This window comes from Phycodurus eques, chromosome 9, assembly GCF_024500275.1.
Source record: "Phycodurus eques isolate BA_2022a chromosome 9, UOR_Pequ_1.1, whole genome shotgun sequence".
Lineage (NCBI taxonomy): Eukaryota > Metazoa > Chordata > Actinopteri > Syngnathiformes > Syngnathidae > Phycodurus > Phycodurus eques.
Window position 1 is genome coordinate 8,251,749 of NC_084533.1, and position 19,884 is coordinate 8,271,632.

The 19,884-nt window shown below is 41.9% G+C and overlaps 1 protein-coding gene across 5 annotated transcripts in view; it reads right to left on the reverse strand.

Annotated features, from left to right (window-relative positions):
* The window catches only part of macrod1 (mono-ADP ribosylhydrolase 1), a 174,517-nt gene that overhangs the window by 61,577 nt on the left and 93,056 nt on the right, over nucleotides 1-19,884 (reverse strand). For all 5 annotated transcript variants that reach the window (XM_061685331.1, XM_061685329.1, XM_061685330.1 and 2 more), the window contains exon 4: nucleotides 889-918. In XM_061685331.1, the coding sequence (XP_061541315.1) occupies nucleotides 889-918 (30 nt within the window). The remainder of the gene's footprint in view (nucleotides 1-888; nucleotides 919-19,884) is intronic.

Below are 19,884 nucleotides of genomic sequence, written 5' to 3' on the forward strand. Positions count from 1 at the left end.
ATATTAAATGTCTAAATGTGTTGCTGCACCATCTGTGTTCCACTATCAGTTGCTGAAAGGGTTATACTGTACACGCATTAAGTTAGCATTAAGGTAGTTGACTAACGGCTAAGGTACACGCTTCTTTTAAAGACGCATGTAATTCTCCTAGTTTAGTTCGACACTAAACTTAAACTCAGAGTGGCACTAAACAGCTTGAAGCCTCTTTTTGTAAGAATTGTTTGCTATTCGTCAGTTCCACTTATTGTGAACTGTTGAGAGGAGTTCACTGCCACCATTCAACGCTAGTATCGCAAGTGTGCGCTCGCAAGTCAAAGCATGTGTCTGATGACAGCTCATATCTCAAAAACCTTGTAAGTCGGGTCACTGGTATCTCAAGGAACCAGTGTACATGCATGTTTGTAGCTGCACAATTTTTAATGGCATCATGAAGAAAAAAAATCACACACTCAAAGGGGAAGTTTAAATATGGAAGTCACAAATTTGCAAGTCCCAACAAACAGCCATTGTGCATGTTGTTGCCTCAGTAGAACATATTTATTGCAAGTATCGATTAACCACAGACGCCTTACATTACGCAGACATCGCAAAGCACTGAGTCGACAATACACTGAAAAATGTCTGTTTATACCCACAACACTCCACATCTATTAATGACTATTGACTGCACACACCCTCGAGCAGAAAAATGGACAGCAAAGAGGAGACTGCCACCAAACACATCCTCATAGAGTAAATTATGCCGCATCAACATATGAAAAGATGAACATTTTTAAATGATTTGATGACCACAATTGACTGCTTTCACCACAAAGCCAATCAGACCTACAACAAACAGTCCATATGATTTATGACTTACATATACAGTTCAAACGGGTTATGACTTACCTCCACCTCCTCCAAGCAGAGTCTGGTTGGCTGAAACACAGACAAGGTGAACGAATTACCATTAATCGTCACCCAAGTCCATTCATCAAAATAATAGCAAACAATCATACTGTAGAACAAAGAATCTTTAGAGTTTAATTGGGCTAAAAAAGCTCTCAGGAGTCTGCATCTGAATTGTGTGTTTTATCAGATGCAAAAATAAACTTTACATAACAAATAATTTCTAAATTAGGACTGTGAAACACTGGCGAAAGTCTATGCTCTACGAGAGGAAAGAGAACCATCCAGACTGTTATGGACGCAAAGTTCAAAAGCCAGCATCTGCGATGGTATAGGGCTGTGTTAGTGCCAATGGCATGGGTAACTTAGACATTAATGCTGAAAGATACATACAGGTTTTGGAGAAACATATGCTGCCATCCAAGCAACGTCTTTTTCATGGACGCCCCTGCTTATTTCAGCAAGACAATGGCAAACCACATTCTACACGTTACAACAGCGTGGCTTTGTCGTAAAAGAGTGCGGGTACTAGACTGGACTGCCTGCAGTCCAGACCTGTCTTCCATTGAAAATGTGTGGTGCCATATGAAGCGTAAAATACGACAACGGAGACCCCGGACTGCTGAACAGCTGAAGCTGTACATCAAGCAAGAATGGGAAAGAATTCCACCTACGATGCTTCAACAAATAGTGTCCTCAGTTCCCAAATGTTTATTGAATGTTGTTAAAAGAAAAGGTGATGTAACACAGTTGTAATCATGGCCCTGTCCCAGCTTTTTTGGAACGTGTTGCAGCCATAAAATTCTAAGTTAATGATTATTTGCTAAAAACAATAAGGTTAATCAGTTTGAACAATAAATATATTGTCTTTATAGTGTATTCAATTAAATATAGGTCGAACATCATTTGCAAATCATTGTATTCTGTTTTTATTAATGTTTAACACAATGTCCCAACTTCATTGAAATTGGGGTTGACCTCAGTGTGAAATCTGGTCCAGTTGAACACAAACCTTTTATTCTGTTGTATTATAACAACAGGTACACACACACCTTGTGTCTTCTGCCATCTAATGGAAGAACATTTAAATAATTCACTGCCGTAGATTTTTATATTTGTTAAATGGAACCCAACTCTTCACGACCATTGGCAAATATTTACGTCAAGTACCGTAATTTCTCGTGTGTAATGCGCATTTCCCCCCTCACACCCCCAAAAAAATGTCAAAAATCACTGGTGCACATTATACATAGGTATAGGGGAAAAATGGGAAAATTTTATTAATGTATGCCGCCATCTAGAGGTTATGAGAAAGGTGTACACTTTCATTCTAATATGCCAGGGCCACCTAGCGGTTATGAAAAAGATGTAGCCTACACTTTCATTCCAATATGACAGGGGTACGTATGACTGCATAATATGTACAGTTGTGCTCATAAGTTTATATACCCTTGCGGAATTTATGAAATATTGTTTTTGTTTTTTTTAAATATGACTGATCACTGAACAACAACCATCATTAATTTCTTTATGCTTATGTTTGGTTTGATGATAATGCTTTTTCTGAAATGCTTGACAGCATTTAATAAAACTGAAATAAAAGTTTTTTAATAAAATTGAAATAAAACTATATATGTTTCGCCTGGCCCTTCATCTTTTCTTTAAAGAATTGCACCCATCTTACAAATTATCCCTGGGTAATCAAACATATGAGCACAACTGTGTGTGTTTTCTCATTTATCAAATAAAAGTAGGGCTGTGAATTTCAAAAGAAGAGCAAGTAAATAAAAAAGTATTACGTGTTCAAATGAACTGCTTAACTTCAGAATAATTCTTTCAAAAAAACTAACAAAATACAGATAATACTTTATGTTTTGATCATATGGGTAGAAGCAAAATCATGCATTGTAAAAATACATTATACATAGGTAAAAGGGTTTTCCAGAATTTTGTGGTCAACTTTGGGGGTGCGTATTATACATGGGTGCGCAATATATGTGAGAAATTAGGCTAATTGGAAATTATCACAATAAGTAGAGCACAGGTTACGTGAAAGCGCTTTCTAATCCCAATCTTCAGAGCACACCGTTTTGTTTTTTTGTTTTTTAACATAGCAATATAATAAAATCACCTGGCTCTGCTGGTGTAATTCAGTGCCTAATACAATGAGCAGGGTCCTCATACAAATATTGAGTACTGATGAGCAATGCACGATATGATCCGAAAAAGTTAAATAAATGTAACTCAGACTGGTCTTGCGTGCCAAAGCAAAATAAACAACTCTGTAAGAAGCAATAAGAAAACAATATTGTTCAGGTTGTCTTGTCAGGCAGTCATTAAAATAGCCATACTGCAGTTTTTTCATCTGAATAACAGGAAGTCAACAATTTCTTTAATGATATACATTAAGTAGTGCTTTTTCCAAGTAGGCCAATGAAGGATTGAGGGTAATGAGATCAATGGCCAAATTATTACCTCCTCCCTTGAAAGCAAATCAATGCACACAGAGTGTAATTTTAAATCATCATCTGGCAGCAGTATTTTTGTGGTTAATGGGACTAATGGAAGCGCATCCCTTACAAAAGTTTATTCTTAAATTTCCTCCTTATAAATTTGATGTGCTGTGAAATTTATAGATACGGTGCTGTGAAAAAGTATCGGCCCCCTTGTCAAATTCTGATATTTTTGCATAGTTTCCGCACTTTAAAGTTTAAGATCATCCAATAAAATGAAAATATCAGACAAATATTACCTAAGTGAACTTAAAATGGAGTTTTTAAGGAAAAGGGAAAACAAGTATTCAAAGTTACCTGGCCCTACATGAAAAATTAACTACCCACCTTGTTAAATCATGAATTAATTGTGACTAATCACAATTTTGGGCTAATTTTCACTGATCACACACAAACCTGATTACCTCCAGACCTCTTCAATCACGAAACAACTTAAACAGAATCTGCCCTGACAAAATCAAGCCGGACAAAAGATCTAAAAAAGCTGCAACAAAATGACACGCTCCCAAAAAATTCCAGAAGAAATAATGTAATTAACATCTATCAGTCTGGAAGGGGTTATCAAGCTATTTCTAAAGCTTTAGGATTCCACAAAATCACAGTGGTAGCCATCATTCTCACATGGAGAAAACACGGAACAGTGGTGAACATTCCCAGGAGTGGCCGGACTACAAAGATTACCCCAAGAGAACAGCAATGACTTATTTTAGGAGAAATGCAGGCCTCCCTTGTCTCAGTTAAGGTTAGTGTTCACGACTCAACAATGAGGACGAGACTGGGCAAAAATGGCATCCATGGCAGAGTTTCAAGGCGAAAACCACTGCTGACCAAAAGAACATAAAGACTTGTGTTACTTTTGCAAAACAACATCTGAATGATTCCCAAGCCTTTTGGGAGAACATTATATGGACTGATGAGATTACAGTTGAGCTTTTTGGAAGGTGTGTCTCTCGTCACATCTGGCATAAATGTAGCACAGCATTTCAGAAAAAGAACATCATACCAACAGTCAAACATGGTGGTGTAGGTGTGATGGTCTTGGGCTGCTTTGCTCCTTCAGGACCTGGACAATTTGCTGTGATTGTTGGAAACCAGCCGGTGGACGACTGGTTAGCACATCTGCCTCACAGTTCTGGGGACCGGGGTTCAAATCCCGGCCCCGCCTGTGTGGAGTTTGCATGTTCTCCCCGTGCCTGGGTGGGTTTTCTCCGGGCACTCCGGTTTCGTCCCACATCCCAAAAACATGCGTGGTAGGTTGATTGAAGACTCTAAATTGCCCGTAGGTTGAATGTGAGTGTGAATGGTTGTTTGTTTCTATGTGCCCTGTGATTGGCTGGCAACCAGTTCAGGGTGTACTCCCGCCCGAAGATAGCTGGGATAGGCTCTAGCATGCCCATGACCCTTTGTGAGGATAAGTGGTAAGGAAAATGCCTCCCAGTTCTGAGGATCCGGGTTCGAATCTGGCCTTGCCTGTATGGAGTTTGCATGTTCTCAACGTGTCTGTGTGGGTTTTCCCGGGTACTCCGGTTTCCTCCCACAGAAAGCACAGAGCCTAGAACTGAATGTGGAGACTTTGAATGTTGGGACTATGACAGGAAAATCTCGGGAGTTGGTTGACATGATGATTAGGAGAAAGGTTGATATACTGTGTGTCCAGAAGACCAAGTGGAAAGGCAGTAAGGCTAAGTTTAGGTGCAGGGTTTAAATAATTTTACCATGGTGTAGATGGGAAGAGAAATGGAGTCGGGGTTATTTTAAAAGAAGAGTTGGCTAAGAATGTCTTGGAGGTTAAAAGTGTATCAGATCGAGTGATGAGGCTGAAACTTGAAATTGAGGGTATTATGTATTGGATAAAACCTAGAGGTGAAAAAGAAATTCTGGAAGGAGCAAGACGAAGTAGTTCTGAGCATCAAAGTCAGACAGAGAATCGTGATTGGTGCAGATTGTAATGGACATGTTGGTGAAGGAAATAGGGGTGATGAAGAAGTGACGGGTAAGTACCGCATCCAGGAAAGGAACTTGGAGGGACAGATGGTGGTAGACTTTGCAAAAAGGATGCAAATGGCTGTAGTGAACACATTTTTTTTCAGAAGAGGCAGGAACATAAGGTGACCTACAAGAGCAGAGGTAGAAGCACACAGGTGGATTACATTTTGTGCAGACGATGTAATCTGAAGGAGGTTACCGACTGTAAGGTAGTGGTAGGGGAGAGTGTGGCTAGACAGCATAGGATGGTGGTGTGTAAGATGATTCTGGTGGTGGGGAGGAAGACAAAGGGAGAGCAGAGAACCATGTGGTGGAAGCTGAGGCAGGACGAGTGTTGTGCAGCTTTTCGGGAAGAGGTGAGACAGGCTCTCGGTGGACAGGAGGAGCTTCCAGAAGACTAGACCACTGCAGCCAAGGTGATCACAGAGGCAGGCAGGAGAGTACTTGGTGTATCTTCTGGCAGGAAAGGAGACTTGGTGGAGTACTTGGTGTATCTTCTGGCAGGAAAGGAGACTTGGTGGTGGAACCTCACAGTAATGGAAATCATACAAGGAAAAAGGTTAGCTAAGAAGAAGTGGGACACTGAGAGGACAGGTGATCACAGAGGCAGGCAGGAGAGTACTTGGTGTATCTTCTGGCAGGAAAGGAGACTTGGTGGTGGAACCTCACAGTAATGGAAATCATACAAGGAAAAAGGTTAGCTAAGAAGAAGTGGGACACTGAGAGGACATGTATGCCAGGTTGGACACTAAAAAAGGAGAAAATAATCTATGCAGGTTGGCCAGACAGAGGGATACAAATGGGAAGGATGTGAAGCAGGTTAGGGTGATTAAGGATAGAGATGGAAATATGTTGACTGGTGCCAGTAGGGTGCTAGATACATTTGTGAGCAACAGTATGGTTTCATGCCTAGAAACCACAGTACCACAGATGCATTATTTGCCTTGAGGATGTTGATGGAAAAGTACATACAAGGTCAGAAAGAGCTAAATTGTGTCTTTGTGGATCAAGAGAAAGCCTATGACAGAGTACCCAGAGAGGAACTGTGGTACTGCACGGGCAAGTCTGAAGTGGCAGCGAAGTATGTTAAAATAATACAGACTGGAATCCCCGTGGACCATGATGCTTGCAGATGACATTGTGATGTGCAGTGAAAGCAGGGAGCAGGTGGAGAAACAGTTAGAAAGATGGAGGCATGCACTGGAAAGCAAAGGAATGAAGATTAGTCGAAGTAAAACAGAATATATGTGCAAGAATTAGAGAGCTGGTGGGGGAAGAGTGAGGCTACAGGGAGAAGAGATAGCAAGGGTGGAGGACTTTAAATACTTGGGATCAACCGTCCAGAGCAATGGTGAGTGTGGTCAGGAAGTGAAGAAACAGGTCCAAGCAGGTTGGAACGGGTGGAGGAAGGTGTCAGGTGTATTACGTGACAAAAGAGTCTCTGCTAAAATGAAGGGCAAAGTTTATAAAACAGTGGTGAGGCCAGCCATGATGTACGGATTAGAGACAGTGGCACTGAAGAGACAACAGGAAGCAGAACTGGAGGTAGCGGAAATGAAGATGTTGAGGTTCGCTCTCGGAGTGACCAGGTTGGATCAAATTAAAAATGAGCTCATCAGAGGGACAGCCAAGGTTAGACGTTTTGGAGACTTAGTTGGAGAGAGCAGACTTCGGACACAAATAAAGAGTACCGTATTTTCACGACCATAAAACTTAAAAGTCTTAAATTTTCTCCCAAATGGACAGGCCGCCTTTTAATGCGGCGCGCCTTATATGTGCACCGAGTTCCAAAATCTATAACTGTTGTGTGATGAGCGCTCCGCTTGACTGACTTGGGAGCATTTCCTGCCGACACGCTGCTTATATAGAGGAAAGGCAGACGTGACTGAGTACAGCATGCGGACGTAAAGGGGGAAGGGTGCGAGTGAAGGAGGACGCTAAAGGCATGCCCCCAGAAGGTATACACTTTTGTTCGCCGCCGCTGGGCACAAGCAGGTGTTCGTGCGCATTCTTCGTTGGTTTTCGCCACTTCTTCGTTGGTTTTCGCCACTTCTTCTTCGGGGTCCACGGACTAGGCATCGAAACTGGGAACCGAAAATTTTAAATTTGAACAATTCCGGGAGAACCGGAACGTTAGTCCCGGTTCCAATCGATTCTTGATTCCCGATGCCAAACCCTAAACATCATTATATTTGTAAAGGCAGAACCTTTTTTATTAAATCAGTTTTTGTATTAGAGCTTACTATGTTGGGGTGAACCAAGTTTAGCATTGATCCTAAAATCAAGAGCTGTGCAATATGGACACAATTTTATATCCTGAAATAGGTCATTTTATAGCCCAATAACAATATAAATCTGAAAATATCTGGTCGTACAATCACCTTTGAGAAATGCAGTTAAGAGTAAAGAATTAAAATACAACACAATGCTTACATTCAAGTATGCCTACCATTCATCTAGTAAAAGTATTTACAAAGCGGAGGAAAGGAAATGACAGGATTTCCTCAGTAGTGGCAAGGTACACTATGTCTAACGATATAAACAATAGAGGATTCAATTGTACGATAGCCATTATTATATATCTACAGTATTTATTGTTATATTACACGGCTGAACTTATATCATTGGCTAGCTCTCATTTTTCATCTCCCAATACTAAACTCATCTTTTTTTGTGATATTGTTATGTTCTGTCGATGGCCGGTTGTTCAGAGATAAAAGTGTGTGAGGCAGAATCTGCCTGGGAGTCCAGTGGGCGAAAACAAAGACATTGTTGCAGGACACACACATACAGTACATTCAAATGCAGACAGTGTCAGTGGGTAACCATGGCGATGGTAAAGCCCAAAGGTTTGTTACGGAAATCTAGTTAATTAGACTGACTCTGTACTCTTGGGGTGAGGAAGGGTTAGAGCATCTGACTAAATCCACATGTACCGTCGTGTACATGCTGGCCTACACAACCAACTGAAAAAAAAGTAGCAGACAACTACTACACTTAAATACTTTCTTCTTTAGCAGTATTACATGATTAATCGGGATAGCTTACAGTGCAGCGGCTAAATAAAACGTGCCAACATCTGCTGTCAAAACACACCAATTATCGTATCGGGGTGCTAAGTTATACAAGTACATATGGAGAGAGAGAGAGGGAGGGAGTGGGGGAGGAGAAGTATCGGGGGACGGGGTGTGGGTGAGCAAGCAAACGGGAGAGAGATGAAGTGAAAGTGAGTTGAGAGTGGAGCGAGGAAGACGCAGGACTAAATTTGCCTGGAACATAAAACAACAAGATGGAGTGTATTTCTTTCTTGGGAGGTAAGTAATCTCACTGAGGGGGTGTGTGCGTGTGTGTGTGTGTGGGGGGGGGGGGGGGGGGTGGTGTTAGGTGTGTGCAGTGGAAGAGGAATGAGAGTACGAAGGCTGGAGGGCTTGAGAGATTGATACACCAGTGAAGGACACAAGCTAAATACCTTAAACATTGGTAGGAGGCAGGAGGAAGACATTGATTTGACAAAGAGGATGCAAGAGGACAAAGCACTCATCCTCTGCTTGGCTCACAAAGGCTGTTCTGACACCTAAGTGTACGTGCACGTGTGTGTGTATGTGTGTGTGTGTGTGTCGGTGTGCGTGCATGCGTGCATGCGTGTGCGCGGGCGTGTTTGAATAGGGGATTAAATTCAGAATAATTATGATTTTTTTTGTTTTTTTTTTAAAGGCTCCAATCTCTAATACAAAGCTTCATTAAAGCAATCTTTTTTTCAATTCTGCAGCCCTCCAACCTTATTTTCTCCCTCTGCCTCCCTCTTATTCCCAAAGCCCCAATGCAACTTGTTTGTGTATTCCTACTCCTACTTCTGCTCGGCCCATGACTCCATGCCCAAACCACCCTTATACTTCTTTGACATATTTCAAATCCAGCCATCATTGAAATGACAATGTCAATAAATTATGTCAAACTGTCCAAAAGGGGAAAAAAAGGGATAAAGCTAGTGACGTGCTAGTATACTTTTATTTAATGTTAATTATAAGCAGCAGTGTCACCGGTTTGACTTCTGCTTTGAATTAAGTGAAGGAAACTCAATGAATGAATGCATGTGTAAAAAGTATTTCTTGACAGTATGGGCAACATCCTCCCCCTCCTTGAGCCGTCACCTTATGGTGGTGGAAGGATTTGTGTGTTCCAGTGATCCTAGCAGCTACCGTAATTTATCATCTGGAATGCGCATTTTTCCCTGCAGAAAATTGTCAAAACTCAATAGTGCACATTGTACATGGGTATAGGGGAAAACGGGAAAAAAACTCCCATTTTATAAATGTAGGCCGCCATCAAGAGGTTATGAAAAAGCTGTACACTTTCATTCCAAAATGCCACCGCCCCATAGAGGTTAGGAGAAAGGTGTACACTTTCATTCTAATATGCCACCGACTCCTAGTGGTTATGAAAAAGATGTAGCCTACACTTTCATTCCAATATGACAGGGGTAAGTATGACTACATATATGTACAGATGTGCTCATAAATTTACATACTCTCAAAGAATTTGAGAGTATGTCAATTTTATTTTATATTTTTTAAATATGACTGATGACGGAACAACCACCATCATTAATTTCTTTATGGTTATGTTTTGTTTATTGATAATGCTTTTTTGAAATGCTTGACCATTTAATTTGAATCCCATTAAAATAAAATTAAATGTTTTTCGCCTGACCCTTCATGTTTTCTTTAAAGAATTGTACACATCTTACAAATGATCCCCGGGTAATTAAACATATGAGCACAACTGTGTGTTTACTCATTTACTAAATAAAGGTAGGGCTGTGAACTTTCAAAATAAGAGCAAGTAAATAAAAATAAAGTATTACGTGCATAAAGTGCTTAACTTCAGAATATTTTTTTTTTTTTTTTTAAATAACAGAATACAGATAATACTTCATGTTTTGATCATATGGGTAGAAGCAAAATCATGCATTGTAAAAATGCATTATACATAGGTAGAAGGGTTTTCCAGAATTTTGAGGTCAACTTTGGGGGTGCTTATTATACGTGGGTGCACATTATACACAAGAAATTAAGGTAAGTTGTCTGGGGCCTTATGCCCCTGGCAGGGTCACCCATGGCAAACAGGTCCTAGGTGAGGGACCAGACAAAGCACGGCTAAAAGACCCGGATGATGAGTAAATTAATGGTATTACGTTTTTCCTTTCCCAGACGCTAGTCACCGGGGCCTGACATCTGGAGCCAGACTTGGTGTTGGGGCTCGAAGGCGAGCACCTAGTGGCTGGGTCTGCACCCATGGAGCCCAGCCGGGCACAGCCCGAAAGGGTAACGTGGGCCCCCCTTCCCATGGGCTCACCACCTGTGGGATGGGTGATAGGGGTCAGGGGGAGTGTGAGCTGGGCGGTGGCCAGAGGCAGGGACCTTGGCGGTCCGATCCCCGGCTACAGAAGCTGGCTCTGGGGACAAGGAACGTCACATCTCTGGCAGGGAAGGAGCCCGAGCTGGTGTGTGAGGGGGACATTGAGTCCGAGTGGACCATGTTCCGCACCTCCATTGCTGAGGTGGCCGACCGGAGCTGTGGCCGTAAAGTTGTTGGTGTCTGTCGTGGCGGCAACCCGTTGGTGGACACCAGCGGAGAGGGATTCCGTCAAGCTGAAGCTCCTATCAGGCATTTTTGGGCTGTGGGACTCCTGAGGCAGCTGATGGGTACCGGCTGGCCAAGCGGAATGCAGCTTTAGTGGTCGCTGAGGCAAAAAAAAGAGCATGAACGACCATCTGGCGTCTCAGGAGGGGGAAGCAGTACACCATCAACTCTGTGTATAGTGGGGATGGGGCACTGCTCACCTCGACTCGGGAAGTTGTGAGTCGGTGGGAGAATACTTCGAAGACCTCCTAAATTCTAACGTCACAACTTCCCTTGAGGAAGCAAAGTCTGGGATCTCGGAGGTGATCCGTAATCTCCAACTCTCACTGGAGTGATTCGCAGCCGAGTGTGAAGCGGTTGGGATGAAAATCAGCGCCTCCAAATCTGAGACCGTAGTATTCGGAAAATGGCGGAGTGCCCTCTCCAGGTCGGGGATAAGATCCTGCCCCAAGTGGAGGAGTTCAAGTATCTTGGGGTCTTGTTCCCGAGTGAGGAAAGAATGGAACGGGAGGTCGAGAGGTGGATCGGTGCAGCGTCTGCAGTGATTTGGACCTTGTATCGGTCCGTTGTGGTGAGGAAGGAGCTCAGCCTAAAGGCGAAGCTCTCAATTTACCGGTCGATCTACGTTCCTACCCTCACCTATGGTCACGAGCTGTGGGTTGTAACTGACAGACTGTCCGGGCTCTCCCTTAGTGATAGGGTGAGAAGCTTGGTCATCCGAGATGGGCTCAAAGTAGAGCAGCTGCTCTTCCACATAGAGAGGAGCCAGATGAGGTGGCTCGGGCATCTGATTAGGATGCCTCCTGGATACCTCCCTGGTGAGGTATTCTGGGCATGTCCCACCTGGAGGAGACCCCGGGGATGACTCAGTACACGGTGGAGAGACTATGTCTCCCGGCTGGCCCGGGAACACCTCGGGGTCTCCCCGGAAGAGCTGGATGAAGTGGCTGGGGAGAGGGAAGTCTGGGCTTCCCTGTTAAAGCTACCGCCCCCGCAGCCCGACCTCAGATAAGCGGAAGAAAATGGATGGATGGATGGATGGATAATCAACATAAGTAATTATTTAATCATACAAATATGACATGCAATAACAGATGACTTTGCATTTATAACTTAGCCTGAGCATTTGATTCAACTCAATCAGAGCAAATACTAAAACGTTTTTGTTTTAATTTCAAAATGTATTGGAAAAACAACTGACAAGTTTAACCGCAAAAGACGAGAAACACCACCAAAAATTGAGCCACGCCTACTAGCAGACTCCATATCATGGAATGGCTCGCTGATAATTTCCTAACCCTGCAAAACCAAACAACTCCTCTGTAAACCACGTCAAAAATCAAGGAAACTGACAAGTTCCAAATAGCATTTTACTGCAGCTAGCGTAAACTCCATTGAAGGCCAATCCCGAGCCCATAAGTATTTACATGATCACAAACTTGTCACTTATCACATACGTCCTCAAACATCTCTCCATCCGTGATTTCTTGTTAACCCGCAGCTGATGTAACTTCGATTGTGCTCGAAAGTGATATTTGCGTGAAACAGTCCAAGAGAGATGATGTGATGAAACTCATCAGTGTAGTGATGTATCAGTTGCGAATGATACGATTCTTAGAGACTGCTCTTTGAAGTAAATGACGGGAGCTGTTGGTTTTTCTTGTCTTTTTCTGTTCCACAAATAACCTGCATTAGCCAAATGTGTAGTGTTCATTACATCGGAGGAGAAAAACAAAAGCAAGGGGACCGGTCGTTAATGAACGTCCAAGCGTGTCTACTGCAACGCCTTTGAAAGACTTTTTCAGTAAAAGTTCAGGTTTTTTCCAAATTACTCTCTTAATTGCGTAATTTAAGTATATCAACTTACCCTTAAGTACAGTACAAGGAGTCAACATACCCTAAAGTACAGTAAAGTGAACTCCCACCTATTAACAAATTCTCTGAAAAACTCACCATTCACATAATGCATTTCATGCTCGTAAGTGGTACAGAAAATGGGTGGCTGCAACTATTAATACAGTGCATGGAATTATACATATTTTTTAAGGGACGTCTGTTACTCGTGGGTTATCGCTATTCCCAGCAAGACTCGCTCCCTATCCCCCCGTGAATAGCAGGGATTTATGGTACAGTGTATTTGTATTTGTCCCGGTATCGTCCCAAACAACACCTTGGGCGGTGTAAGTGTGAGCCACAACAATAAAGTGGCAGCTGGATAACGAAACTACTGTACAAGTTGGGACTTGATGTTAATCTATTGCCAAAGAATGCTAAGAGTCTGACTGGGGCGGTCACTGTAAATGCACTATATTTCCATTCATGTGGTGAGCATTGTTTTTGTAATTCAGTTGTTGCTTTTATAAACCTGCTCTATTTGATTGCCTCGCATTACGCAAGGAGGTAGCTCTGCCTATATTGCTTTACATATCCTAAAGCAGTTTAGTGCATTTGAACAGAGTAGTAAATCATTCATTTGGATGTTGTTGCCTTGCAAATGCTCCACGTTGACATACTTTGCTTTTATTACATATAGGCAGAGGTCGGTAGCGTAGCCAAATATTGTACTGTAAGAGTAATGTTACTTTAGAATAGTATGACTCAAGTAAAAGTAAAAAGTAGCCCTCCAAATAATTACTAGAAGAGGAATAAAGTACTCAGTTAAAAAACTACTAAAGTACTGAGTAACTGTTAAGTAACTTCAATCAGTAACTACAATCCCCCATACATGTGTTCGGCTTTACAACAATATTTAACTACATTTATTATTTATAAAGTAACCGTGGATTAAAAAGCTAAACTTGCAGTCATTGTCATGAAACATGATCGTGTGTGTGGGGGGGACCAGCCTGGGGACGTGGGTGTCTCGCTTGCTGTGTTCGCTCACAGCACACCGTCGTTGGACACTGACCAAAGTATTGCAAAGTGTGAGAAGTCGCCAAGGACCAATCAGAGCAACGCTGTTTTCCACGTTTGAATTAGAGATATCAGTGATCCAATCAGAGCAAATCTTATTGATACATATTAAATATTAATGAGAAATCCAGTCCTCTGAAGTGTCAGGCATAAAAGACCAACTAGAATAGCTGGAAAAAGGCACCCTGGGTATTTTCAACCCAAATTATCTGGCAAACACCATACAAGGCCATCAAAGATTCTTTTTAAAAATGAGGGCATGGGACTTTTAAAGGATATCAGACATATTTATACAAACAATTAGCATCACAGAGTCAATACTGCAATCACACACTCCATAGTGTGTTTTATCTGGAATTTGGGAAGTTGTGGCACAAACATGATTCAACCCAGTTTTACTTAAGAAAATAATTGCCGTTGCAGGGCCATTAACTTAATACCGTGAGGGATAACTAGACCATAAATTACAGCAATACAGTCGCCGAACTAATAGTTCCTATAGGAATATGACTGCCATATTTTTCATTAGGGGAAGTGGAGAAGAAAATGAAAGAACAACCTGATTTCAAATGAGAATTAGCAGCACTGTTTAATGTTTGATTCTTAAGGGTGCGCCAGGATATAAAAACGTAAAGTACTACCTCACGGCAGTTAAGTCCATTAAGGAGAACACCTTATCAAAACTGAGTTGAACCATTGACAACTTCATCATGACACAGTTACATGCTATGTAACAAACATATTTTATACGTGCCCACAAGTGGAACACCTCCAATAGGACTATATCATGCAAATATTATATATATGGTTAAACACCTCCGGACACATTGTTTAGAAATAACGGCGTGTCTTTGATGTGCTCCATGTGGCTCCGACTCTCAGCTGATCACTGCACTTAACAGGTAACTAAAACTATAAAATATGTACTATGCTAAGAATTTAAACAGGAAGTAAAACTGCGGGCCAACTCAAATGCAAATAACTAGCTAAAAATTTTATTTTTTTACCAAGTGAGCATATGGGCAAGAGACTCTCTCTGTCCAGAACACTCAAGCACATACCGGAGAGGCAGATATGATAATTTTCTTCCAGTTTTTGAGTTGCTACTGTACGTGCTGCTAATCTGGACTGGTTTGCCAAATTGTTCTGTTTTGTCTGATATCTAAAAAGCAGCCCATCAGTGGGAGCTTAGGAGCATGTTTAAAATACCTGCAGCATCAGACACTCATATGTGTGTATTTTTATGAGCTTTTCAAAAAATAATGCTCTCTCGCCAAAGTGCAACTTTCCCCATGTGAAAATACAATTCATAACATTTAAATTGAAGTTCAGAGGTTTGATATTAATACTGGGTAAAAAAAATAGCCGTGTGAGAAATTCATACTAAAGTACATAAAAAGTCAAACGTATGGAATTAAAATTTAAAGAGAAGCGCAGATGACTTCATTAAAAAAATAACTGGTTAGCTCCTTCATTTAAACCAGGGGTGTCCAAACATTTCCTTCCATAGGCCACACAAAGAAAAATCGAAGGAGGCAAGGGCCACGATGACATCATTCATTTATTTAACACACTAAACCAATCCATCAGTTTAGGTAAATATACAGTTGATGTTTTATGCATATATATATATATATATATATATATATATATATATATATATATATATATATATACACGCACACACACAACTGGTATTTATTTAATACTTCGTATTTATTTAATACTGACAGCTTTAAGACGCCTCCTGTATGGAGAAACTAGTCGTATGCATTGCTTTAGTGTGATTTTGGCTCATTCCTACACACAAGCAGTCTTTAAATCTTAAAAGTTCCGTGTGCTTCATTTATGGACCTTGAGTTTCAGTTCTTTCCATAGATTTTCGATTAGATTCAAGTCAGGTGGTTGGCTGGGCCATTCTAGCAGCTTAATTTTTTTTTTCTGTGAATCCAATTGAGAGTTTCCTTGGCAGTATTATTTGGATCATTATCCTGCTGAAATGTCCACCATGGTTTCATTTTCATCATCCTCGTAGATGGCAGCAGATTTTTGTCAAGAATGTCTCGGTACATTTGCCCATTCATCCTTCCTTCAATACTGTGAAGTTTACCAGTACCATTTGCTGAAAAAGCAGCCCCACACCATCATGTTCCCACCTCCGAACTTCACTGTTGGTATGGTGTTTTTAACGTGATGTGCAGTGCCATTTCTCCTCCAAACATGGTGTGCATGATGGCATACAAAGAGTTAAATTTTGCTCTCATCATACCAGACTATATTCTCCCAGTATTTAACCGGCTTGTTCAAATGTTGTTCAGCAACGTGGTGAGCGTGCATACAGGCCATGGCGGCGGAGTGGATTATTCCTTGTGACATCAGCACCTGCTAATTCCAGGTCTTTTTGAAGCTCTCCACAGGTGGTCCTTGGCTCTTGGACAACTCTTCTGATTATTCTTTGCACTCCTCTGTCAGAAATCTTGTGAGGAGCACCTGATCGAGGCTAATTTATGGTGGTATGATTGGCTTTCCATTTACGTATTATGGCCCCATTTGTGCTCACTGGAATATTCAGAAGCTTAGATATGCTCCTATAACCAATCCCATTGTTACGTTTTGCAACAAGTAGTTCGCGATGGTCTCGAGACAGCTCTCTACAAGAATACCCTCTACAAGAATCAGAATCGGCAATTGTTCGGAATCAGAATCGAAACCAGAATTGTTCAAATTCAAACAAAGCCCAACCCTATTTTCTGCTCATCATGAATTCTGAAATGTTAAATTTGGCAACAAAATGTGTTACATTTTCAATCTTTGAAATTAAGTGAGCCGGCACGGTAGACGACTGGTTAGCACATCTGCCTCACAGTTCTGGGGGGTTCCTGTGTGGAGTTTGCGTATTCTCCCCGTGCCTGCGTGGGTTTTCTCCGGGCACTCCGGTTTCCTCCCACATCCCAAAAACATGCATGGGAGGTTGATTGAAGACTCTAAATTGCCCATAGATGTGAATGTGAGTGTGAATGGTTGTTTGTTTCTATGTGCCCTGCGATTGGGTGGCGACCGGTTCAGGGTGTACCCCGCCTCCGGCCCGAAGATAGCTGGGATAGGCTCCAGCAGCCCGCAACCCTAGTGAGGATAAGCGGTAAAGAAAATGGATGGAAGGATGGAAATTAAGTGAAAGGTTTTTGGAAAAGTCATTAAAAAGTCATGGAAAACTATTCCTAAAAAGTGTACGAACCCTGTGATTTGAGATACGAGTGTCTTGAGTCACAAGAGCAGCCACGGAACAGATAAAACCCGTAAATCAAGGCATCATTGTATGTCATGTGTTATTGTTCTTTACTGCATTTAAAGTGAAGACTGAAATTTATGAATACTTTGCCACGGGTGAAAATGAGATTCTTTTTCCACACAGTTACCTCCTTTTGTGAGATTGTGTTTGTTGTTTGGTTAACTTTTTATTCAAATGAGATATTACGGAGATCAATTGCAATCGGTCTACCAGTTATGCCTTTTCCAGGGAATGATTTCAGAATTTCCTCAGCGTCCTGATTGGCTACAATGGTGTAATAGTGGTTGTAACACCTGTTGCTTTGGCATGTGTTTGACACCAAATGCATTTTACAGGGACTGAGATTCCCTCCTCCCACACACACTCATTGACGCAAATGTTTTTGCATGTGAAAAACACTTTATTTGGTAGTCCTGATGAGCCAGGCAAAGCACCAGAGGGTACTGGTGATGAGTCTGCACCCAGGCCGAGGCTCGGGGGGCCCATTCGGCCTCTACGGCTGCTCTGAGGCTTGCTCGTTAAAATATGTTTATTTTTAACTTGGCATGGGAGTGAATGTTTATCACACCCTGGTCTGGCGAGAGAGGTATTGCTGTGTGCAGTACACAGCACCCAAAGGGGCAAAGTGTGCTTTTGTGAGGGGCCCAAAGAGGTGCACTTTGGCATGTGTCTCTGTAGAAGTTAAAATCATCAAGCTCCGATTCTGGATGAATGAATAAGGAGTGATCCACATATGAATTCCCCATTTTAGCACCATGTCACAGAGTGCCTATGGGCTTTTATTAAGTATTGTTGTATTGTATTGTTTTTGGCAAGCGTGACATGCATTGCAGTCTCATAGCACATGAAACCAACTGTAAAATGAGGCTCCAAACTGGTTGCATGTCAGCCCAAAATTCCGACGTGCGTGCGTGTCAATCCTGTCAGACCAACACTCAGTGAAATGTTGTACTCACCGGACCGTGGCGACCTGCTGAACCTGTAACAGAGCTCATAGAGCCAAAAAGTAGAGCGACACACACACACACGCACACCCAAGCACAAATCGCTTTCGTTGCCATAACTAACATGTCCTAAATCTAGTAAAATGCTAGTTTACGACAGGACACCTTTTGAAACACTGTTCGCAAATGTCTGCTTTTCAATCGATGGACATACGCTATTTTTATTTTTTTAAATTTTTTTAAAGAAGTCAGCGAGGTGCAGGTGAGAGACTGTAAAAAAATAAATAAATCATTATATGTATACATTATTGCATGATAATGACTTTGTCTTCGTTTCTTTTTTGTGTAGTTGTTACACTATGCTGTATATACTACATTTCCAACAGTGTTGTCTGTTACTCCAATCAAAAGGTGGCCTTATAAACAACTTACTTCTTCTTTCATAGAGCTAGAGACTAGCAAAACTGTTTTTAATATTCCTTTCCTGTGATGAAATACTCATTGTATTCATACTGTAACAAAAGGTCTGTGCTTTTCTGACAACAAACCAGACTTTTATAATCTATTGAATAAACAGATATAACAATAATAATTATTATTATAATAATAATAAGCAAAGCAAATTTATTTATAGCTCATTTTATACACAACGTAACTCAATCTTCTTTACATGATTAAAAGCATTTAAAGACAAAGACAAAAAAAAATACAATTTAAACAGCGTACAGTGCCAGAAATATCATTTAAAAGTGGAAAGGCTCTAAAAAGCATGGGGAAAAAGAAGAGTTTTTAACCTGGACTTAAAAACATGCACACTTGAGGCTGAGGTCACTTCTGTTGGCAACTTATTCCATTTTTGTGCAGCATAATAGCTAAATGCTGCTTCACCATGTTTGCTTTGGACTGTCGATCTCAGAGCCCTACTGGGTTTATATTCCATTAGCATTTCTTTCATGTATTCAGGACCTAAGCCATCCATCCATCCATTTTCTGAGCCGCTTCTCCTCACTAGGGTCGCGGGCGTGCTGGAGCCCATTCCACCTATCTTCGGGCAGGAGGCGGGGTACACCTTGCCAATCGCAGGGCACATACAAACAAACAACCAGCCGCACTCACATTCACACCTACGGGCAATTTAGAGTCTTCAATTAACCTACCATGCATGTTTTTGAGATGTGGGAGGAAACCGGAGTGGCCGCAGAAAACCCACGCAGGCACGGGGAGAACATGCAAACTCCACACAGGCGTGGCCGGGGATTGAACCCCAGACCTCAGAACTGTGAGGCTGATGATCCAGCGTGCCGCCAGGACCTAAACAGTTTAGTGATTCATAGACCAGTAACAGAACTTTAAAATATATTCTAAAGCTGAATAATAATAATAATAATAATAATATCAAGCGGCACGGTGGACGACTGGTTAGAGCGTCAGCCTCACAGTTCTGAGGACCCGTGTTCAATCCCCGGCCCCGCCTGTGTGGAGTTTGCATGTTCTCCCCGTGCCTGCGTGGGTTTTCTCCGGGCACTCCGGTTTCCTCCCACATCCCAAAAACATGCATTAATTGAAGACTCTAAATTGCCCGTAGGTGTGCACGTGAGTGCGAATGGTTGTTTGTTCCTATGTGCCCTACGATTGGCTGGCAACCAGTTCAGGCTGTACCCCGCCTCCTGCCCGATGATAGCTGGGATGGGCTCCAGCACGCCCGCGA